We start from the raw sequence: 13,855 nt of genomic DNA on the forward strand, positions 1-13,855 counted from the left end.
ACTTATAAGGAGATATTGAGTATGAATTTAATAGTCCTAAATCTATCAAAAGAAATGAAATTGTATAAATTAATATAAAATAGTTCATATAATCGATCTCATTTAGTGAGACTTAAAGTTTGATTTTGTTGTTGTTGTATTTTAGAATGATATTTAATTTTTTTTATTTAACGATACTTTGAATGAACCTAAAGATTTGATAATTTAACTTTTACTCTACGAGAAAAAAACATTTAAAAATCACACGTTAAAAAAACACGAAAAAAATTAGGTGCCACAATTTTTCAAAATATGAAATTAGCACTTGCGAGAGTCTTGCTAGTGACAACACATCAAAATGTAAGTTTTATAAAAAATAATTTTGAATATTAATATAAATACACATGATTAGCATGCACTAAAGAAAACGTTGCATGCAAGTTTTTATTTATTTTTTCTTCCCCATGATTCGTCTTTCCATGTTACCCACTGAAATGTTATGGGCTTAGAATTGAGTTGGGCCCGGAGGCCCACGACACGTGGTGGCGCGCTTCGCTCTTCGATCTACTTTTCTCTCTCGGGCTCTGAAAGCAGAAAAAAGAAGAATAGAAGATCAAACAGAGTGGAGAAGGAAGGAGAGAGAGGGAGAGAGAGAAAGGGAGGGGGGAGAGAGAGAGTATCATAACGAAATAATTCGATTAGGGGGTTCGTTATTATTGCTGCCACCGGGGGAGGAGAGAGAGAGAGTGAAGGAGGTAGTGGGGGCGGGTACGGGTGCAGGGGGTGCACCGGTTGGTGATGGTGTATCAGTTGAAGAGGGCAGCAGTGATTCTGGTGGCATTATGGTTTTCAGTCTTCTTCTCCGGCGGTGATGTTCGGAGAGGGATCTTCTTCGTCGAAGGCAGCAGCACCAGCGGCGGCGGAGGCGGCGCAAGGAGCGGCGGGTTTATCGGCGGCGGCGGGGGGTTCGGATTATGGGCTTCGTCTTCTTTGCCTTCCAATGTCGGAATAGCCATCGCCGTGACGGCCATGGCCGGCATCGCCTTGGCTGCCACCGTCGTCTACTCTAGAAGGTAATCAAATCGAATCAAATCAAACCATACCGATCAATCAATCGGAGTAGTAACCTGACCTCACATCGTCAGCACTTGACAAAACCCTAGAAAATAGAAAGGAAAAAAAAACCCTAGGTAGGTAGATGCTTACGGAACAGAAACACTTAATGAGAGCGCTACGGCGAAGTAACACGTCATCGCCGTCGTCGTCGAATTCCTCTTCGCCGTCGTCGTCCTGGATTCATTTGCGATCGGTTCTATTAGTCGTTGCTTCCTCCTCACCAGTTTCCACGGATCGGTGAGTTTTTTTTTTTTTTCATCTCCTCTTGCTGCACATCCGTTGCTTTTCGCTCCTATGTGTTTTATCGAACTTGTTATTTTTTGCGTCTGGGAATTGGAATTTCCCTCATTTCCTTGATTTTCAGCCCAGTCATTTTATCAAATTTGTTATGGTAGTGTTTGTCAAACGAACCTGGGTCTGCGAAACTAAAATTGTGTGAACTTGTGCATATTTTAACACAAAATTGTATGAAATTTTGTTCAAATGTTTCGTGGCCTCAAATACGTAGTCCCAAACATTCATAGTGGCTATGGAATACTAATTTAAGACTTAATTTGGAATTATGTGAATTTCAACCAATTTTTTTAGTACAATATTCTATGAAGTTTTATCCAAATGTACATATTCTAAATTTTCAGTTTCAAATTCGTATTCTCAATCACAGAGTCATAATTTGTTCTGTGGATCTGGATCTTGAACTTGCTCTATAGGATTGTGCTGTTTGTCATTCTCTAGCTCCAGTAGTTCTTTGTGGGACTGCTCTCTTCCCACTTCAGACTTTCAAGAGTCCATTTTGCTTTTTGTTAGACTTGTTCTTTGTGATTGCGTATTTATTGGGCTTGGAGTGCATGCACCTCTCATTTTACATGAGTGGCAGTAGATGGTGGTTAGTTGGATGCTTGTTTTTGTTTGGGTTTTCTCTTGTTTAGAAGGTTCAAGTTGTGAACAGGGATTATTTGAGATCATTCATTGTACAGCCGTTTTTAAATATGGACCTTGGTTTAGATCTGGGGGTTGGGAGTTGGGACACGTAAACTACGTAGTAGTGATCTGGTAGTTGATAACTCTGTTTTGTAATTGGGGCTCTGTTTCTGTCAGTACTCTTTTTGTAAATCCTTATTTCAGCATCCCAATGCATGGAGCTGTTGTGAACAATGAATCCCATGCATAGAATTTGCACTTCAGTGTGGGTTTCCTCTTATATTTGTGTGTAAAGAATGTGAATCTTTTTTTTTTTTTTTTTGGTGTAACATTTGTCTAGCAAGTTGCTGGAAGTAGAATATTTGCCTTTTTCGCCCCATTTCCCTCTTCCCCATTAACATTTCTTATGTTTTTTGGTAAATTCTTTGAGGGGTCACCACTTCATGTTTTTTAGGCATGCAGATATTGATGTATGAGATTTACTAATGAAAGGAAATATGCTGTTTCTGTAAATCATATTCTGTCTTAACTGATGAGCTTTGAAGTTTTTATCCTTGTTTGTACATTTGCTTTCTGTTTGGTGTTCCAAGTTTATTGACTTATTTGTTGTAGCAAAATTATTTATTTTTCTTTATTTTTATGTTTTCAGGGGGAGTCTTAAATCACCTTGGTCGCGTAGGAGAAGGAAACATGCCCTGCTGCCCAAACAATGGAAAAGTCTGTTTAAGCCAGATGGAAAAATTTCTGATGGTGGAATTAAGTTTTTGAAGAAAGTTCGAAGCGGAGTATGTTATTAATTTTATGATTCCAATTGAACTGTAAACTTAAATTTGGCCTGGATTTAATGTAAGACTATTTATTGTTGGACACTGCTATCAAAATAAAAGTGGAACTTTGGCCAAGTATAAACTTACTTCCCTACTGGATTTAATGTAAATGTACTTTTCTGTAGGGCGTTGATCCAAGTATAAGAGCAGAGGTTTGGCCGTTCCTCCTTGGAGTGTAAGCATTTTTACTACATTTGAATGATTTTGATTTTCCCTACCTTTTTATTACTTGTGATATAATTTCTCTAATCCTAGCAATTGTGCCAACCTCTGGATTGCATATCAATTGTGGGTGTGAAAGGATTTGTGATTTCCTGTTGATAATATTATAATAACATTGCTTTAAACAAGTTATCAGAAAAACTTGTTGAAATATGTGTTGATGTTAGTATTGTGTGGCTCTAAAACAATTATTATTTGAGTTCTCTCCAAGTGCATTCTTGTACAATTGCACACCTCCACTCTATTTTATATGACCCCCCTTCGAAGTGGTTTTAGGCTGTATGCTTCAATGACATTCCTTAGCATTGTGTGGCTCTTAAACAATTATTATTTGAGTTCTCTCCAAGTGCATTGTCTTGTACAATTGCACACCTCCACTATATTTTATATGACCACTGTTTGAAGTGGTTTTAGGCTATATGCAATGACATTCCTTAGTAATAATCCTAATCTAAACTATGGTTGAGAAGGCTGCTTCTGTCTGTGGATTGCAATGTCTTACCTGTGTGGGTTTCTTTGTGTAAGACCTTCCTACTGTCATGTCAGGGTCTTGGCCCCATTACTCCTTTGTGTCTGTCCCGTATAAAGTTTTTCCTTTCAGGAAATTTTTATGAGCATATGTTTCTAATTTCTATCCTATAACTTGTAAGTTAAACAGATATGTGAGGTGAACTGTTACATTAAATATGTGAGGTGAACTGTTAGACTCTGTTACAATAGATAAGTGAGGTGTCCTGTTTACCATTTAGCTGGGGAACCTTTTCCTTTACGCAATTGGAAGAAGTCTTCATGTGCTAACTAGCACTCACTATATTTGACCATTTTCCTTGATATTCCCTTGCAACCTTTATCATTTTTACTATATGGAAATGTGATTTAGTGAAGGCTATTTCTTGTTTTTCCCTTTCCATTCATGCATTTTCTTGTTGGGTGTTTTTCTTTCATTGATGGTCAGAGTGCCCAAAAGTTAATATTCGTTCCATTGTTGGTTTTTCTTAATACAGCTATGACGTGAATAGTTCCAAGGAAGAAAGAAATTCCATAAAAGCGCAGAAGAGGTAATTGCACCAAGATCATATTGCTTTTTCCACATGCTGTCTAGCAGTGATTATTATGTTATTTATTGTTAAAAGCGGATCTCTTTCTCGCTTGCGCGCACACATACACGCACACTCATGCACCGACACACACAAACACATTTTCCTTTTTCTTTTTCCTCGTTTCCCCCTTGGTCAAATCTTTACTTCCATTTATCTGTGAGACAGAAAAGAATATGAAAATCTGCGGGGACAGTGCTGGCAAATTCTAAAATGCAGCGATGAGAGCTGTAAGTCGAAGGAAATTTCTGGAAATAGTAGCAATGAGGGCAGTGGGAATTTCAGTGAAGTTCTAGAGTCTGCTGGCTTAGAAGATATCACAAGGAAGTCATTTTCAGCTGAGGGAGGGAGCCAAGTGGCTGAAAATTTAGACCAGCCTGTGCACACTCCAGTTCTTGAACCCTCCTCTGACTCGCTATTTGAAGTAGATGGTGATAAGAGTGGGATTGCCCTTGAAGATGTCTCACCAGGTGATACTGAGTCTTCTGACTCCGACTCTTCTGATGAATACGAAGATATACGATTTTTATTTTCCACTGAAGGAGATGAACAAAACAATATTGACGAGCATGCTGATGAGAGTTCCTCTTCCCCCAAAACAGTAACAAGGTCCAAATCTCACACGCCTGAAGATTTTGCAACTTGGCAGAGGATCATCCGCCTTGATGCTGTGCGGACAAATGCTGAATGGATAGTTTATTCTCCGTCCCAGGCAGCAGTGTCGGAGACAGAGGCACAGAGGTTAGCCGAGAGTGTTGGATTGAAAGACTACGATCACCTGGAGCCATGCAGGATCTTCCATGCTGCTCGCCTTGTTGCCATTCTTGAAGCCTACGCACTTTACGACTCCGAGATTGGTTACTGTCAAGGAATGAGCGATTTACTCTCTCCAATCATTTCGGTGATAGAGGATGACCAAGAGGCCTTCTGGTGCTTTGTGGGTTTCATGAGGAAAGCTCGGCACAACTTTCGGCTTGACGAAGTCGGGATCCGAAGGCAGCTGAGCATTGTGTCAAAGATTATCAAGTGCAAGGACTCTCATCTTTACAAGCACCTAGAGAAGCTCCAGGCAGAGGATTGCTTTTTTGTATACAGAATGGTCGTAGTTCTCTTCAGGAGAGAGCTAAACTTTGAGCAGACGCTTTGCCTGTGGGAGGTGATGTGGGCAGATCAAGCAGCGATCAGAGCAGGGATCGGTAAATCCGACTGGGGAAGGATGAGGCTGAGAGCTCCTCCGACGGAAGATCTGCTGCTCTATGCAATAGCAGCCTGTGTGCTGCAGAGGAGGAAGCTGATCATAGAAAAGTACTGCAGCATGGATGAGATCATGAGGGAGTGTAATAGCATGGCTGGGCATTTGGATGTTTGGAAGCTTCTTGACGATGCCCATGACTTGGTGGTCAACCTGCATGACAAGATGTTAGAGAAACCCTCCTGAAACCTTTGGCCTTCGCAAAATGAATCCTTATTGTTCACTGATGTGTTTTTTTTCTTTTTCTTTTGTTCTTCGTCAAGTTGGTGCTGAAATACAGCATTTGATAGGCAATTTCTGTACCTAAAAAAAAAAAAAGAGAATTAATTGTGGGATTGTTGATGTATTGCCCGCACTCGCGGCGCTTTTGAGTGATAGTGGCAAAGGTTAGCAATTTAGAATGAACTTTGTTCTTATATAAGTAATATCCATTGCGTACACCTCCATTTCTTCTTGTGCCTTGGCGGATCATTTGCCACAGGGATGATCCCAACTTCAGTGCTCAACAAGGAAATTCCAAGGGTAAGAGGACACTAAATTTGTAAAAAGGGGTGCTCGAAAACCTTTGTTCTATCATCTTCTCCTTCTTCTTTCCCAGTTTTTTTATGAGAAATATAATACCAAAGGCAAGAAGTTATACAAGAATTTTCATTTTATTTTTTGTAGAATGGGTGGTTGGGTTGGTGGGTTGTGAAACTAGGTTGTTCTGTATTTCTAAATTTTCAATTTTAAACGAAACAAACATGGACAGTGACATTACCATTTCTAAACAAGCAAGAATATTTTAAAATCTTTTTTTAACAAAACATCACTTGTAACTACGTGTACTAAGTTCTTTTGTTAACTCATTCTTTGTATTACGAGATGAATTCAAACTGTGTTGAACTATTTCATAAAAATTCACCTTTCATTTCCACATAAACAATTAAAAGTTGTTTGAGATGTTAAAGTTGAAGAAGAGGATAAAAATGGTGGTGTTATGGCATTGCAAATATGACAGTGTTAGTGTAACACTAACCACCACAACCCCCTTCCCCCAATATGTAATCACAATATTTTATGGTGAAAAAATGGGGAGAGTTATACCATTCATTTTTTTTAAGTTTTGCCTAATTTTACTTTAGTCTTCAATATGTTAGTTTGAACAATCAGCTCTTTGCACTTGCCGACAAAGTTATTGCTAAAGTTATTGCATCATCCATAGCCATCAAAATTGATTACTTGATCCTAGCCCTCTTAACAAGTTTGTGATTAGGATCTTATAAAGAATTATGTCATTCACCATTCATGGGAAGGAGTTCTACAAGAGCATCAACCTAATAACACAATGTTTTTGGAAGGTCTTGCTATTCATACGCTTACCCAATGATTTGTTGAGGGGGATGTTGTATGAATATAAAAGGGAAAAAATGGAACAGGGAGGACGAAGGAGGAGGCAAGTGCCAATAACCATCATGGTTGCTACCGACGTTGGAAAGGGAGGGGCAAAAAAAAAAAAAAAGTAGGTCCTTTTTAGGTGGGATAGTGGTAATTGGTGGCCATCGGCTGGAACCGCATCCACAATAGCACTAAAGGGTTAATGAAGGAGAATGAGTAGGAGAAGGACAACCTAGCCTCTGGGTATGCCTAGGTTTCAATGTATTGAGTTGTAACTATTTCGAGCCTTGTGTGGCTGTCTACACTGCTTTGCAGGTGCTTGTTTGGGAGTTGGTTCTCCTCATCCTGGGTATGCCCAATGTTACTATACATATCCATTTGGTATTATAATTACAATTTTCAGATCAAAAAAATAAAGAAGAAGTTAAGGGGAGGAGTAGCACACATGGATCTCCATTGCCTTGTGATTTCCCATGTAGGCGACTATGTGAAGAATAACACTTTTGCCTTAAAAATTATTTTATTTTGTCCTCTGAAATTGCAACGATAACGAAAACAATACAACACTCACCAAATCTAATGGCTTTCCCATGCAACTTCTTGAGATTTACCTCTTTAACACATGAAATTAATTTGCATTGTCTTGACTTAGTTCAAATTAAGGTCATTTTAAAATCAACACACAACTATTGTTAGGGCTACATGGAGTTGGGAGAATACATCGATCAAATTTCAATGTTTTTGAGACATGAATGATTTACTATCTTTTCAGATGATATTTTCATTCATTTGAATGAATTTGTCACTAAAAAAAATGACGCAGATAACCTTTGGGACACAATAAAACCACTAGAAATTTATAAATATTGAAAACTTAAAAAATGTTTTCACAAAACTTTTTTGAAAATATTGTACTAGACTACAAAAGGCACAAAAAATAAAAAATAAAATAAGGAAAGAGGAAATTGGTTTGATTTTGACAATTAATCATATCATTAAATCATGCTTACACCATATTGTCTAAAATTTAATTACTAAATTAAAAAAAAATTAATTTCAAATATGAGGTCTAAATTAATTCAAATATTTGGCATCCAATACTCAAGTGCCAAGTATTATATTGAGTTCACTCTTTCCTCAAAATTCAATTTTAACTTGTGAGATAAAAAATATTTTGTCAATCCATTATTTTAATACTTTACGAAAACTTTTAAAAAGATGTGCGACCTTTCTTCTCGGCCTATTTGACTCTTTGACTACAGTTATTTAGGTGGTATTCCGAGATTAAACGAACTGGAAACAAATGAAATAAAAATATGAAGTGCTTCGTATAATTTTAATAGTCCGGAGTTATAATATAATTTTATTTTGATATATCAAAATTAAGACATAAAATTGGACAGAACTTCAATAATTAATTATTTATTTTTTCGTTCATATTTATTTTGGTGTAGTAAGGGAATCATTCCGAGCTGCGGTTATTGCAGCCTACAACTATTCATTTCCCTTTCCCCCTCTCCATCTTCGCAGCTTCACCATCTCGCTCTCGATTTCTTAGAGAGAAAAACCCTGATCTCTCAGAATGTCAAAACCAGACGAAGAATCGGAACTGCCAAACGGAGGAGGCGGACCGGAGCCGGAGCCGGAGCCGGAGCCGGAGCCAGTTTCTTCCAATGCAGATCCCAAGCTCGACGACGGTGACTCCGACACCAAAACGATCCAACCAAACGAACCTCAAACCTCCTCGCACGCGGAAAAAACGGCAACTCCCGAGCTTCGTAGCGATGAAGTCAACCGGTCGTTCACCATGCGGGAATTGCTGAACGAGTTGAAGGAAGGTGAAGGAGGCAAGGCTTCCGATGGCGAGTTTCGCCAGAGTGAGGACGGTTCAGCGATCGAGAGACGAGGATCGAGCTCCCCGTACAGGTAGGCTAGTCACTGAATTTGGTTCTGTTCGTACTGTTAGGCGGTTGATTGATTCTGGCCTTTTATGGCTATGTGGAGTTAAAATGATAGATTGCGATGTATGGGTGCTGACTGAGACTTATTCGTATGTGAATATAGTACTAGATCTCCGAGAATTAGTGTATAAGCTAGCCGTTCGGTTTGATTCTGTTCATACTTGAAGGGGGTTTGTTCTAGTCTTCTGCAAGAGCTGTGTAGTGTGCGTGAAACGGAAAAAAGACAGATATATTGCGGATGCACAGATAGTTATTAGGGCTTGCCGATCATGTGAATTGATTAGTAAATCTTCGAGAACTGGTAGAATTTTAGCAATTGGAGTGAATCTTGAGTTTTTTCCTACAATCAATTGAATTTTTTTCTTCAACCACTTGAGTTTCAACCGAGTGCAAACTGTTCTGTGGGCAGGCGACAAGGAGCGAGCTCTCCATCAAAGTTGGTTAGCCTTGATATTTGATTCTGTTTATACTGAAAGGCGGTTGATCCTTGCTTCTTGTGAGTGTGTAGAGCTCATCAAATTGGAAAAAATAGATTGCAATGCACATAGAGTTTCCTGGGCTTATCAATTGTTTTAATTTGTTATTAGATCTTTGAGAATGGTATGCTTTTAACAATTGATGTAATCTTGAATTTTTTTCCTGCACCCTGATTGGAACTTGGAAAACACAAAGAGAAGAAAAGGAAAATATTAAGGAATATATATTTTCTTGTTTAGTTATCGAAGAAGATAAGAGAAACAAACCAAAATATATAGCAGATTAATGTATGGAATTTTGATTGTAATTGTTATTAACATTTATTTATTGTAATTTCTTTCATAATGTAATGATTTTTTTTCATTGTTCACTGTTTTTTGGGTACAGAGAATATACTATGGAAAATTCATTCCCATCTTATTTTGTTTTGCTATATTTTTGTCTCAGAAAATCCTTGATTCATAGGGAGACTTAAGGAATGGTGCACACTATTTCTCTCTTCCTGTTCTTCTTTTACCCCTTCCCTTTATTATTATTATTTTTAATATAAATTGAGGTTTGTTTTCTTAGTCTCTTACTACCTGCCATTGATATCTAAAATAACATGACATCCTTTTAGATGCTAATTTGATCAATCCACTTTGATTCGGTGAGCACCATTTGCTGGTCGCACACTTTTCCAAATTTTGTAGAATTAAGAGTTTGAAGGCTATATTCTTTGAACTTTAAATTATTAGGTGAAACTTGCAATCCAGTTTGGGACAATATCTACTTGTCTTTGATTTGTTTGCATTGAGGCTTGGCCTAGGGGGGAAGGGGAGAAATTAATGAAGGAAATTTTTTATATGGTCATACGCCAGATGGTAGGATACCCTTGTCTACATGCTGCATGGCTGTGCGGATTTAAACTCGGATTCACATCATTTTAAACCATTGTTGCTAGAAGATGCTATTAACTATGAATTGGTATTGACTAATGCTTTTTCATTATGTAAGACTAAATCTAGCATTTTAGGATCTTTATTCAATAATTTCCAATAGACATTTTTATAGTGAAAATAGAGCATTATCTAATTATAATCTTCTTGAGTTCAGAAACACATCAACACATTCTAATCTATTAAATATGTAACCCTCGTTTTGTTTGTAGAATGGAATTAAAGTATTGAAAGAATTGAAGTAGGAATGGAGTCTAGTCTATAATGGATTCATTGTTGGAGTGTGATTATTGCGTTTGTTTAGTAACGTAAAATGACTATAGGAATAGTTTTTTTTTTTTCCTTTCTAATGTTTGGTATTCTTGGTGGCTATAAAGGAATAAGAAATAAGCCAATTTTAAAAAATGCCTCCAATACAAAATTATTTAATTTTGCAATCTTTAAAATATATCACTTCAATTCAACAATAGTTGTATAGAGATTTATGCATTTTTTGATCATAATAATTTTAATTTTTTAATAATAATAAATTATATTTTTTTTTTGACTTTCTTGTGATTTTTTTTTGGGAAGTGTTGAATAATTGGGTAAAATGGAAGACCTAACTTCAGTGATAGGTCTCTCCCTCAATTTGTAATATATTCCAAGTACAATACCGATGACCATAATATCCTTACTAACTCACACTTATTAACACAACTCTAACAAGTAATAATAATAATAATTCTAAATGACTAAATAACCATTAACACTTCCCCTCAAGCTAGAGCATATATATCATATGTTCCTAGATTTTTATACAAATTTTCACATGAGCACCTCCCAAGGCTTTAGTGAACAAATAAGCAAGCTAACTCTCGGACTTCAGATGAGTGGTTGTAATGAACTTCTGTATAAGTTTCTCCCGAATAAAGTGACGATTAACTTCAATGTGCTTTGTCCAAGATTGGGTTGTAGGCAATATGAATAGGAGCTCGATTATCATACATCAACTCCATAGGTCGAGAATGTGGATAACCCAATTCTTTCAATATTTTCTTCAACCAAACAAGTTCACATATAGTATTCTCCATAGCTCTATACTCTGATACAACACTTGACGTGGCCACCACAATTTGTTTCTTACTTTTCCTAGACAACAAATTACCACCAATGAAGATATAGTACCCGATTTTGGATCTTTAGTCGGAAGGGGAAGCAACCCTATCTGCATTTGTGTATCTATGAATATGAGTGTGACCTTGATCTTGATATAAGAGATCTCTCCTTGGTGCACCTTTGAGATATCTCAAAATGCAAATTATTACATCCCAATGACTTGTTATTGGAGAATCAAGAAATTGACTCACAACACTTGTTGCGAAGGATATGTTTGGTCGAGTGATTATAAGATAATTCAACTTTCCAACAAGTCTCTAGTACTGTCCTAGGTTAGGCAACATATCACCTATATCTAACATTTACTTACTATTGGGATTAGGGGTGTATAAAAATTACCAAAAAACTGAAAACTGGACCGAAATCACAAGTGGTTTGGTTTTTTGGTATTCGGTTCCAGAAAATGGGAATTTTTTGTTTTGGCTTTGGTTTCGGTTTCATAAATATAATCGAACCGAAAAATTGAAAAACTGATTTAAATATAAATTGTATGTATAAATTAATATAATTAATATGTATTAATATATGTTTGGTTCAATTTCCTAGTTGTAGTAGGCTGCGCCATACTGGATCCGCTCACTTAATATAAGTGAATGTAGGGTTTCTTCTCAGTTCTCACATTCTCATTTCTCACTCTTAGTTTTCAACCACTCCCCCCAACTTGAGTCCCAGACCCTCTGCGAGTGTGACTCTGCCTCTGCGTTGCCGCCATTGTTGCCTTGCGGCTCTGCCTCCCTCCCCAATCCTCACTTGTCCAGGCCAGGGACGACCACTCTGTGAATCAAAGCGAAAGCCTCCAAGTCTTCAACTTGCACAACCTTGAGCCTAGCTCCTAGCCTTTGGGCCTTTGTCCTAGCCTCCTAGCTTTTTTCGTCGGACATCTCAGCCTTTATCGACGGTGATCTTAGCTTTTGCCAGAGGCTGGAGGGCTTTTCTTTGCTTGAGTACCTCCCTGTTCGCCGAACGTCTTACCCTAGCACATGCAACCACCTTCTTCCAGCCTCTTCTCTCTCGAAGGCTCGATTGCTCGAAGGCTCTTCTTTGCTCAACGTGAGTCACTTCCTTTTTTCTATCTTCTTAGCTGTTTTTTTACTTTTACTAGTTCGGAATTACTAAAGTGCCCAAACACAAAATTGATGTTCCACTCTTTGAATGGTCAAATGCCAAATTGATTTTATTGTTCCAGTATTCAAAAATCATAAAAGGGGGACTGCCCTAACACAAAAAATGCATCTTCAGAGTGTACTTGCGACCCCCATTACGCACTCCTTAGCTATTGAATAGTTAAAAAATTTTGTTAAAAACCAAAACCGAACCACCTAATGTTCAGTTATCCAGGGGATAATAAGTTTGATTTGATTTCGGTTTTGGTTCGCCAAGATTAAAAACCGCAAAGTTCGGTTTGATTTTCGATTTGGCCCATAACCAAACCGTTATGAACCGATTGCACTCCTAATTGGGATCCATAGGTGTATCAATAGGTTTGGTTCCCAACAACCCGTCTCATCTAAAAGATAAAGAATATACTTCCTCTATGACAAAACTGTTCCAAGAAGTACTTTAATGGTCCCAAGTCCTTTATCTAAAACTTAGTCTACAAGAAATGCATTAGGCTTTGCATACCTTGATCATCATCACTAGTAATCACAATATCATCCATATACACTATAAGCAGAATCCTTCCGGATGGAGTATGACGACAAAATACAAAATGATTTTTTGCACATCGTTGAAGGCAAACTCAAGTATTACAGTTGAAGTGACCAAACCATGCCCTTGGAGATTGTTTTTAAACCATATAGTGACTTCTTGAGCTGACACACTAAGCCTGACTTCCCCTGAGCAACAAACCCAAGTGGCAGCTCCATGTAGACCTCCTCTTTAAGATCACCATGTAGGAAAGCATTTTTCATGTAAAACTGGTGTGGAGGCTAGTGAAAGGTGGTGATTAAGGAGATGAACAAACTTATTAAGGTGAGTTTGGCTATAGGGGAGAATGTGCCCGAATAGTCCAACTCATATACCTGAGTATGTCCCTTAGCAATAAGGCGGGCCTTCAATCTAACTAGGGAACCATCTAGATTAACCTTCATATTGTACACCCAATAACAATCAACCATAGACTTATCAGAAGGAAGACATACCAACTCCCAGGTATCATGATCCTATAGAGCATGCATACCTTCTATCATTGCATTCCTCCACCCAGAATAGGATAGGGCTTCAGAAATAGATTTTGGAAGGGCAATAGAAGACAAAGTACAAACAAAATAATAATAATACGAGGGTGACAAGAAATCATAACATACAAAATTAGATATTGGATGTTGGGTACAAGTACAACTACGTTTACTTTTTGAACAACAATAGGCGGATCAACATCTTGGAAATGGGATCATCTGACGAGGGAATTGAAGGCGTAGAAGTGGAAGCTAGAGGAGGCTCTCCTCCCTTGCCATGTGTATTCCTGCAAATTGGGATGATTCAAGCGGCAAGGACTCAAACTGGATGAAGATGTTGGGGGATTGGG

At 37.8% G+C, this 13,855-nt stretch overlaps 2 protein-coding genes across 3 annotated transcripts in view; both read left to right on the forward strand.

The window, feature by feature from the left end:
• The first annotated feature begins 572 nt into the window (after positions 1–572).
• LOC131158220 (rab GTPase-activating protein 22) lies at positions 573–5,860 on the forward strand. Of its 2 annotated transcripts, none has more exons than XM_058112923.1 (5): positions 573–1,052; positions 2,666–2,801; positions 2,969–3,018; positions 4,070–4,123; positions 4,331–5,860. In XM_058112923.1, the coding sequence occupies exons 1-5, from the start codon at positions 778–780 to the stop codon at positions 5,598–5,600; spliced, it is 1,785 nt and encodes a 594-aa protein (XP_057968906.1). In that variant the 5' UTR covers positions 573–777; the 3' UTR covers positions 5,601–5,860. The 2 variants fall into 2 exon arrangements, with proteins under 2 accessions (XP_057968906.1, XP_057968907.1); XM_058112924.1 differs by having other exon boundaries at positions 579–1,332.
• Positions 5,861–8,227: 2,367 nt separating this feature from the next.
• LOC131157139 (protein HLB1) overlaps positions 8,228–13,855 on the forward strand; it is a 52,204-nt gene continuing 46,576 nt past the window's right edge. The window contains exon 1 of the mRNA XM_058111051.1: positions 8,228–8,717. Coding sequence (XP_057967034.1) covers positions 8,374–8,717 — 344 coding nt within the window. The 5' untranslated portion in view covers positions 8,228–8,373. The remainder of the gene's footprint in view (positions 8,718–13,855) is intronic.

The sequence above is a fragment of the Malania oleifera genome, chromosome 6, assembly GCF_029873635.1.
Source record: "Malania oleifera isolate guangnan ecotype guangnan chromosome 6, ASM2987363v1, whole genome shotgun sequence".
NCBI lineage: Eukaryota > Viridiplantae > Streptophyta > Magnoliopsida > Santalales > Ximeniaceae > Malania > Malania oleifera.

Bases quoted from the DNA above. Each gene is read 5' to 3' on its own strand.
- LOC131158220 (XM_058112923.1), top strand. From the start codon at position 778: ATGGTGTATCAGTTGAAGAGGGCAGCAGTGATTCTGGTGGCATTATGG. The intron at 2,802-2,968 runs GTATGTTATTAA...ACTTTTCTGTAG, and splicing joins TGAAGAAAGTTCGAAGCGGA to GGCGTTGATCCAAGTATAAG. The intron at 4,124-4,330 runs GTAATTGCACCA...TCTGTGAGACAG, and splicing joins TCCATAAAAGCGCAGAAGAG to AAAAGAATATGAAAATCTGC.